This window comes from Athalia rosae, chromosome 6 (genome assembly GCF_917208135.1).
Source record: "Athalia rosae chromosome 6, iyAthRosa1.1, whole genome shotgun sequence".
NCBI classification, from domain to species: domain Eukaryota; kingdom Metazoa; phylum Arthropoda; class Insecta; order Hymenoptera; family Athaliidae; genus Athalia; species Athalia rosae.
Window position 1 is genome coordinate 14,101,804 of NC_064031.1, and position 9,482 is coordinate 14,111,285.

The 9,482-nt window shown below is 42.6% G+C and overlaps 1 protein-coding gene across 2 annotated transcripts; it reads right to left on the minus strand.

Annotated features, from left to right (window-relative positions):
• Positions 1 to 57: 57 nt before the first annotated feature.
• Positions 58 to 8,399, minus strand: LOC105687865 (glutamyl aminopeptidase-like). Of its 2 annotated transcripts, none has more exons than XM_048657342.1 (15): positions 8,154 to 8,399; positions 7,116 to 7,507; positions 3,636 to 3,783; positions 3,252 to 3,522; positions 2,995 to 3,165; positions 2,829 to 2,926; positions 2,552 to 2,686; positions 2,158 to 2,456; positions 1,992 to 2,077; positions 1,799 to 1,926; positions 1,518 to 1,721; positions 1,355 to 1,434; positions 1,127 to 1,275; positions 908 to 1,040; positions 58 to 826 (listed from the first exon to the last, which is right to left on the minus strand). In XM_048657342.1, exons 1-15 carry the CDS (start codon positions 8,316 to 8,318, stop codon positions 454 to 456), a joined length of 2,832 nt encoding a protein of 943 aa, XP_048513299.1. In that variant the 5' UTR covers positions 8,319 to 8,399; the 3' UTR covers positions 58 to 453. The 2 variants fall into 2 exon arrangements, with proteins under 2 accessions (XP_048513299.1, XP_012259203.2); XM_012403780.4 differs by lacking the exons at positions 7,116 to 7,507; positions 8,154 to 8,399 and adding exons at positions 4,224 to 4,659; positions 5,242 to 6,099.
• Positions 8,400 to 9,482: the final 1,083 nt, after the last annotated feature.

Below are 9,482 nucleotides of genomic sequence, written 5' to 3' on the forward strand. Positions count from 1 at the left end.
ATGGCTGGTAAATGGAAAATGTTGGGAAGAAAAGACATTCCGATCGTTCGATCGTTCTTTTTTTTTTTTTTTTATACAAATTTATTTGCCAAATCGGCGTAGTGAAAACAAGTAGTCTCCAATAATTATCTTCAACAACAATAGGCGTAAAAAATAGTAAATTCGATGGCAATGAATGTATCTTAGTTTCTTATTGCTTCGAGTCAACCGACGATACTTTTGGTGATCGCTGAAAGGCACTTTGCGTACTTTGTGTCTCTTCGTCCTGTTCGTGCTCCCAAATGAAGAAACTATGCTATAATTAGCAACCCCAGAAATTGAATCGATTGTTGATGATTGCGATCGTTGAAGCAAATTTTCCAGTCGTCAACCTTTTACGGTTTTTCTTCTCATTCATTCATTCATTCATTTTTTTCTTTTCTTTATTTCAGTCGTTACAGTTAAACTACGAAATCAGGCGCGTGAATTGGACGTCAGCCAGGCATCGATTTTAGCCGTATTGCTGCTCAGCCATTTAATGTTATTGGAAACGGTCTCTAGTGCCTGGGCCCGATACGAAGCTCCAGCCCCTGCCTCCGGATACTTGGCGAAGAAAGCTTTCATCTCGTCGAGCTTGAGTTGGGTGGAAAATGTACTCGTTATTCCTGGAATCAGCTGACCAAGGTAACGATTGTTCAACGTGTAACGCTGAACGAGCGTTTCCCAGTTTTCTCTAACCCAATCCCAAACCAATGCCGTTCCCACCGGATTGGAAGCGATGTTGCGGATACAGGAGAAATAGTCCTGAGATCGGACGTAATTCTCGTCGATCGCCAAATTGATGAATCTGCGCTCGTGAAAATAAGAAGGCTGTAGCATTACGTCTTTAAGTTTACATGTGCGTAGATTACATAGAAATAACCCTCACTTGCTCAAAATCCAAGACTCTCTGATCCCCGATAAACCGTACATCAGTTTCAGCTTCTCCGTCGAATCTGTCTCGTTGACGAATTTCTCGAACATCGCATCCCAGTCGGTTTCCCCGCCCACGGAGTTCATACCTGCGAACGAATCATCGTTGAATTAAAATTCAATAGCAGCAAGACACGCGTGACAATGAGCGGAATCGGGTAAGACAAAAGCGTACCGTGATAATAGACGAGAGATCTGATGTCGGGATGAGGACGAACATCGTTGGCGTCGTTTATCCAGTTTGTGAAAAGCGTCCCGACTTCCGTCAAGCATTGCATGTGTCCCACGGTACACGCCAAGTCTAAAATGGTCGTTCGAAGTCGCCTGAAATAGCGATTCGATGCAGAAATCGTAGAGACAAAGTCGGGAATAAAATCGATCTACAAAATTAACGGCTACTTACAGGGTAACGTGACTCTCGTCGGTGCCTATCGCCCACGTAACGGATCGGTAGGAACTGTCGACCAAGTTCTTTACATAATGCTAGAAAATGAACACCCGGAGGGTTGATTAATGTGTTCGAACCGTTTCTGAATCAAAAAGATGCGAGCGCATTGCGAGTTTACCCTAAACCGAGTAGACAGGTCAGTCGAAGAGAGTAGGGAATTGATTCTGACGAGTTTCGAAGCAGCCACGCTCCACGGTACGAAATGTGTCTCACTTGCGAGATAGGAAGTCATGTCCATCGCTATGTCGTAATCGAGTTCGGTGGCTTCGGCGAGACTGAATGCGTCCTCGAGGAGGGAAGTTCTGTCAGAAGTGGAGAACACCTGTGGTTCCAAAAATTTTCATCGATCAACCCGCTGTCCGATACCGCGATATTTTTTTCAATATTCCGCTTTCTCACCAAATGATTAGATCGCAGAACGCTGCTGAACTTCTCCCATTCGGATTTTTCATAATTGACTCGGTAATATCCAATTTGATCTTTGTTGAATTTTATCCAGTCTACCGAGTCGATCAGAGTAACTTGCACTGAAATATGACAGGACCAGTTCGGTTATTGCGAAGATAACGACGGTGAAAATATGACGACTTACAATTATTCGCATCTTTGTCGAACCATACCAAAGTTGGTGTAGAGCTAGCACTGGTCGTGTAGGTGATGGGAATAGTCCATCTGTAACTGCGAAACACAAAATATCGTCAGGCGAAGTAGCCGATGTGAGATGCGATAAAATCAATCTCCGTTCTCCGAAGACGAACCTATACTTGGAGTCCGCGGGGTCATAAACCGCCTCAGGATCTGCCAAGAATCGTTTTTGAGTCAGTGTGTAGGTGTTGCCATCTTTAACAACTTTTACAACGGGAAATCCCATTTGTCTCGTCCATGTATCCATGATAGCTGTAACGTTCAAACTGGAACCGACCGCGTCTTGTAGAATTGAGAAGAGATTAGAAGTCTCTGCATTTTGATAGGCGTACTGGTTCAGGTACGTGGTTACCCCGGCGTAGAAAATATCGGAGCCGATGAAGTTGTCCAACATACGAAGAATCGCCGAGCCCTGATTTATTTTTTTTTTTTTATTATTGCAATAATCGAATTTCGTCGGTTACGCCTTCGGACAGCAGATTTTTAGCTGATAAATTGAGATCATACCTTGTTGTACGAGATCACGTCGAAAATGGCCGTGATTTCGTCAGGATTGCTGACGGTTTGAACTATGGGATGCGAACTCAAAGTCGCGTCGGTTGTGAAAACTGAGTGAACTTCGTCAACCAAAAATTGATCCATCTACGAATACGTAAAATGTGATTGAAAATAGCGTCATTGAGGAAGTGAAGAGGATCAGATGAAAAATAAGTTTTCGAAATCCGAATTCTCTAACAATCGGACTTTGGAAATTTTTTTTTTTTTCTAGACTCATGCTTCTCACCATCCCCCATTCCGGAAGTATCGCATCTGAACTCTTGAACTGCATGTAAGTAGCGAATCCCTCATTTAGCCACAAATCGTTCCACCATGCCATAGTTACTAAAATTAATGGATTTGATAATGAAAATCGAAAAAAACTGAAACGTCAAATGTTCCTTTAATCTTACCGAGATTTCCGAACCACATGTGAGCAAACTCGTGGCAGACAACGGTGACGATATTTTTCATATTGGACGTGGAACTCGTAGCGCTATCGTAGAGAAGTCTGGCTTCTCTGTAGGTGACCAGACCCCAATTTTCCATGGCACCGGAAACGAAGTCAGGAATTGCAGCCATGTCTGGATATATCGGTGAACATACGATTTACATCGAGTTCGGTTCGTTCGAGAAATGCAGATTCGTTTTAACGAAAAAAAATACGCACCAAGCTTCGGAAGTGGATAATCGATGTTGAAAAGTTTTATATAATATTCGATAGCCTGCACTCCAATTTCTAAGGCAAAAGCACCTTTTTCCTGCTGTGCTCGCGTCGTGTAGACGCTGACGGGAAAAGTTTGCCCCGAAAGACCGGTCGCGTTCGCTGTCAGAGCAACGAAATCACTGACGATGAAGCAAGCGAGGTACGTGGACATTGGAACACTTTTGGCAAAAGTGACCGTTGTCAATCCCGGAGCGGGTTGATCGACCTCAGATTTCTACAAACACGAAGATTTGTGAATAATCAAAAGCTGCGAGAGATCCCGAAGATTTCTCTCCTTCTGTTTTTTCTATCAAGTTTTGGCAGATCGCGATTTCGATGCACCGGTACCTCGACATTCATGTTGGAAAGTGTGTTGTAACCATCCCCTGTTGGCTGTACGATTCTGATGGAAAATTCCGCCTTGAAACCCGGTTCATCGAAGCAAGGGAACGCGCGTCTCGCATAGGTGGGTTCGAATTTCGACGTGGCGATGGATCTGAAATATTCGAACGCTCATCGTCACCGCAGAATATTATGCATGCTTGGAGTGGAAAGATGTCATTCAGTTATCACAGGTATTGAATAACAATGAACGCCTTTCGAAATTCGTTATCCAAAGTCAACGAGATATAATTGACGTGTTGCAGAAAAATTAATAGAAATTAATATTGATCAACCGAATGGCGTTAATCGGAGTTAAGTTGTTTATTCGAAGTGATTAGAATTATGAGCGATATCGAGCGACTTCTATTGAGCCTAAACTTATTTTGGATTAGTGATAATAAGCGATAAGATAGCGTGCACATGGTATTTAGCTTTGAGCAGATGAGTTAATCCTTATGACATGCTCGAAAAATGAGGATCGTTCGACAATCTTGCGAGAAGTGATCGCGGTCGCGTTATTTCTCTTTCGAATTTTGCTGGAGTTCAATTTACCTTGTTTTCTTGTTCTCGTCTTTATAGGTACTCGAGTAAAAGCCAACGATTTTATCCGGTTGCAACGCGCCCTCGAATTCTATAGTTAGATTATAGAGTCCGGATTGAATCTCTTGTTTAGCGGCGATCACCCATGTCTCCAATTTCTCAACGGCATAAGTTTTCGCAATCTCTATCGCCCAATTTTCGGCACGGTCGATCGTCTCCAATTTCGTCGATATTATATTCAGATCTTTCTGATGCAGACAAATGTAGTCTCGCTTTTCCGCTACGTCCGTCACAATAGTGACCTTTCCCGTGAACGTTCCCTTGCGTAGGTCAGGGTAGAGATATAGATCGTAGTGAATCGGCTTGACCCCCTTCGGCAACCGAAACGTTGCCTCGTGAAACGCTTCGCTCTGCGGCATAATTGCAACTCCTCGGCCACTTTTCAAATCTGCAGGCAGGTTTTTCCAATTTATTTGATTTCAGAGTTTTTCCTCCCTTCGCACCGTTATAGGACCGAACCGCAGTTTCTAAAATCTCAACGGTCAATAATGTGCCGCACCACTTGTACGATAGCGAAGGTGAATGTGAATTCCAAATGAAGAATCATGAGCGCGAGAGATCACCACTTTCTCATTTAATTAGCTATCGAGATCGAAAGCGATCCGTTCACATGGTCAAACGAAAGTGGTTTTAATTTTTTAATTTTCGCGGGTAGGTACTAAGAAACGTCCTCGTTCGTTTTAGTTCGGTGACTCTTAAAAGTGAAAACTCGTTTTCGTCTCGGAAATTTAAGTAACACGTTATAAAAAGTCGAGGCTGATCCGATCGAAACAAAAAAAAAAAATAATTCAATCCGTTTCATTGGGTAGATTTGCAATTCGTTCGAATAACGATAAAATTTCTGAATTCCAAGTTTGAATTTGAACGGGACATTATCGAAGCGGGAATCTCGATGCGGTCGAGTCGGAACGATCGAATCGCCGAGAACTCAAAAATCGCGTATCATATATTATCCGTATATTAATCTCACCAAGGAAGGCGTTGGAAATGTCGTATCTCTGTCCCAATAATGCGATGAAGGTGACGAGAGCAGCGCAAAGAAGGCTGAGCACTACGCAGATCCCACAGACAATGGGAAGCCAGACGGTGCGAGATTTTTTCCGGGGCTTTAACTCCGACGTCGAGGTTGAGGTAGCCTCTGTATACTCTTCCGAACTCCTCCTCGGCAACGCGAGGTCGACGCTACGCCCACCCACGTGATCATTCATCCTCATCGGCGCACTCAATCCAACAATCTTTTGCGCCTGCGTTGAAAATTTCAAACCAACTAGAGAAGCTGCACGAGAAATTCGGTAATCTCACACCGAGTTCAACGTTTTTCGAAAGATTGTTTTTTCTCGACGCAAGCGAGTTATCTTCTTCGAACAAACGAACAATTGCATCAGTTGCCACCCTTCTGAGTAACGATTTTTTTCACAATTACAGGCTTGATAAACTCTCAATGATCGTTATACTTTTGCATCATTATCGGCACGTGATCATCGATTCAATTCGCGACACAATACTGCGATTGTTCGCTCGCGAGTCAATCGTAGCTTTCTTCAAATTTTTCGATTCGGCGTCCACACTTTCACTTTGTGTATACTTTTTGGCAAATTTACACGCGCGAAGACCGATTCACGTCCGTAGTTTTATTCCGTATTTCACTCGATTTATTTCTCTTCGTACTTTTCCATAGCGAATATCTGTAACCGATGGTAATTTTCTCGCCGTTCGCGGCGCACTTTCTCACCGCTCCACGTACGATAGCGGAATAAAATGCGGAGTTTGGACCGAACTGCAGTCTAATTATACTCAAGATATCCTCGTATCGACTCTCTCCTTCGACTCCGAGCGGCATGAATGGATCGTGTGAGGGACGAGGTTATTGCGTTTCTAAATAACGTGGGGGAGGGTCACATCGTTCGCTTAAGTCACATTCTGCCGTTTGATTCGCCTCGTAATGCACATTTAACAGCCGCAGCGTACGATTCTCCATTCTTACGCCTTGGTTACATCCCGTACGTGCACGAAATTGTAACTACGTAGCTTGATTGGTGTAAATTATGCGTTACGAACTTTATTTGCGGGGCGACGTGGTCAGCCGGTCAATCGGTCAAGGCGACCGTATCTTCCGTTTCTTTTTATCTCACTTTTTCCTCTTTTCTTCATTTAGATTCGCGTACCGCAAGATTTCAACCGATCGTCCATGTACGCTCGGATGTTGTGAAATCTAATGGGCATGCGAAATCCATTGGTTTTCTCAAACCGCGAACGAACGATCTTCTCATACGCGGCGGTGAACGTAACGTAGTTGGAGACAATCATCTTCGGAAGCCAGCTAATTACGTTGGAAACGAATCGCCACATTTGGTAGCGTATCAACGACTCCATATCGCAGTTGTTAGATTTTCGACCGAACGCGACGTCGAAACGGTGGAAACGCTTTTGGAAATATTAGTTTATCAAAAATAGCGCGACCGACATTTGCCGAGCATCGTTTGACCCCGCGGTCAATTTTCCTCGAAGTAAATACTCCGATTGAATTAGAGTACATGAGTCGTAGAGATTGTCGTGATTGTATAATGACGTAATTGACCATCCGCCTTCCGAAAGATCTACATCCTTGTCGGGGACTTGTCAATATCGAATAGTTGTTTCAACGTAAACTCAATTTCTCTGCCGAGACAAATACCGAAAACTGTTCGAATTGAATTCTGAGCTAATCTCTTTAGTTTATTTTAAACCGCATATATATATGCGTTTATCGGCGTGATAACTCAATGACCTTTGCAATCTTCGGCACGTTGAAACTGCGTTGGGAACTGAGACCCATCGATTCGTAAATATTTAAAAAAAACTGACCTGGGAGTGCCATCTTCGTGATCGTAGTTGCTCTCGTAGAATCCAACGATGTCCGGGTTGTCCAAATTTCCCCTGAATATCATCGAGAGCGTGTAATTTCCCGTTGGCACCGAGCTCGCCAGGGTGACGATCCATTCTTCGAGGTCCGTGTCTTCCGCGGCGGAAGTTACGGATATCGCCTCGCCGGTCGATGCGGAAGTCAATGTCGTCGAAGTTATCGTCAAGTTCTTGGTGTGCAGAATTATTTTATCGGTCTCAGCTGATACGGTGATTCCAATGTCCACGGCACCGGAAAAACGACTCGTCTTCAGGTCGGGGTTCAAGTAGAGGTCGTAAGAAAACGGAAATACGTCCCTCGGGAGCCGGTAGACCAACACCTCGGGGTTTGTACCCTGTTTCAGAGGGAAAGGGATTTTTAAAAGAGATTGAAAATCACGAGATCTCGTTCGTCGAGGAATGAACTTTGAGTTTCCCCATCCGGAAATCGATAGCGATGAGCTTTTTAGTTGATGGGTTTAGCGCGTGAAAAATTCAACAATAATCTGCAGACGGCCGGGAATTTTTTTCTTCCTTGATAAAAGTCCACTTTGGTGTTATACTTCCGCATGTTATACGTATCAATGGACTACCGATAATGGTCATCCCGCGGTCGGCAACGACACAGAAAGTATCTTGAAATTTTTATTTTAGTTTCTAGGCGTTTGTGGGGTCGCTGATCGCGAAAACGTTATCAGAATTTCGCAATTGTAAGATGGCGATCCAGTATTGCGCTTGTGCACTTTAAAACTCGCGATGCACAATTGAATAACTGACCCTAGACTTGCTTTTCGGGGATTTACCAAGTCATAGGAAAATCCGGGATCCACTATTGAAATTTCTAAATCGTGTCGATGTATTCGTGATCAGCGACCTCAAAAAACCTGCTGTAGGGTAACTTGAAGCCCATCAAAAAAAAATTAACATCAAGGGCCACTGCAGTGGCCATCCCGGCCGTCTAGAGGTTGAAAATAATGCGAGTTCCTGATCATGAATTATCACCTCCGGGGTTGAAGGATCATCCTCACAGTCGCCCTCCTGACAATTGACCAGATTATTGTGGTAATCTGATCTTTGAATGGCAAGGACTATGGTGATAATAAACAAAGCCGCACTCAGGACTCCCAAGAATATGAGAACCTTATTTTTCATCATCCAAGAAATCATGATTGTAGTCGGCGCTTTCCCGAATAGGTAGAGTTTTTTGGAAAACGAGTTATACTCCGATCGATTAACTCCGGATAACTGATGCGGTCAACCAAATGGAGCTGAAATGTTTGTTTGTAACTAATAATTTCCATCTCTCCGCGCATGCGTCTCGACCGTAGATAAAAATTATATTGTACTAATAACGCTTCGAAAATTAATTGAGCATAGAAGAGGGAGATAATCCGATGATCATCGATTCGTCATTGATTTATGATACTTCGTAAAAGTTAATCCACGGGTCTTTTTTCAACAATGTCGAATGAGACCATTGATTTGGAAATTAGATTTCTCATCTTTCAAAAGGCGCAGCATTTACAGTTCGTTTTGAATCGCGACCGATCGGCACAGTGATTCGAACATTTTCAGTTTCACCAGTTAATTCAGCCAAACCCGAAGAAAGAAGAGGAATCTTTTTTTCAATGATTATAAAATTCGTTAAAATTATATCGCTATTCCGTGGACCGAATTCGACAAGTTCTTCTTTTCTTCGAAGAAATATCGAAGCACGATATCTACTTCACAGAATACTGCTGATAACGAGTACTAATAATTACATTCCCGTATACATCCGTATGTGAAGTTTGTCATATACTCTGTATCTATATGTGTCAATGAAAATTCCAAGAATCACAAAAAACACTTGAGTACGACAATGATCGGTCGCCAGACATAAATATTAATACAGGTGACTTTTTCGCTGGCATATTCGATCGATTTTTAAGAGCGCAATAAGTAATTGAAACTGAAACGTGTGATGAATTATACTTGCGCGCGAAAAACCGTATCGCGCAATAAATACATCCATTGCCGATTTTATAACCCAAATCAACTGTCAATATTATCATCAAATATTACCGGCATGTAATGAACAATTATTATTTGTTTTTTTTTTTTTTTTTTTCTTTTCAATCGAATAATATCCTCATATCTTACGCTCGTGATAGTAATTATCTATATGGTTATTCTGATAAAGTGTACAACCTGTGCTGATGAAATTATGCACAAAAATGTGTAAAAATTTTTGTATCAGCTCGCGATTAAACTTTCCTATGGCATATGGTTGTTTTTCAGAGGATGAAATAATTCGAAACACTTTTCTGTCTGAACATTTTCAAATTATAT

Excerpts from the sequence above, each read along its gene's own strand:
- LOC105687865 (XM_012403780.4), bottom strand. The coding sequence starts at position 5,485 with ATGAGGATGAATGATCACGTGGGTGGGCGTAGCGTCGACCTCGCGTTG. Across the intron at positions 3,784-4,223 it reads GACGAGAACAAGAAAACAAG|ATCCATCGCCACGTCGAAAT; the intron begins GTAAATTGAACT and ends CGAATATTTCAG. Across the intron at positions 3,523-3,635 it reads TTTCCAACATGAATGTCGAG|AAATCTGAGGTCGATCAACC; the intron begins GTACCGGTGCAT and ends TCGTGTTTGTAG.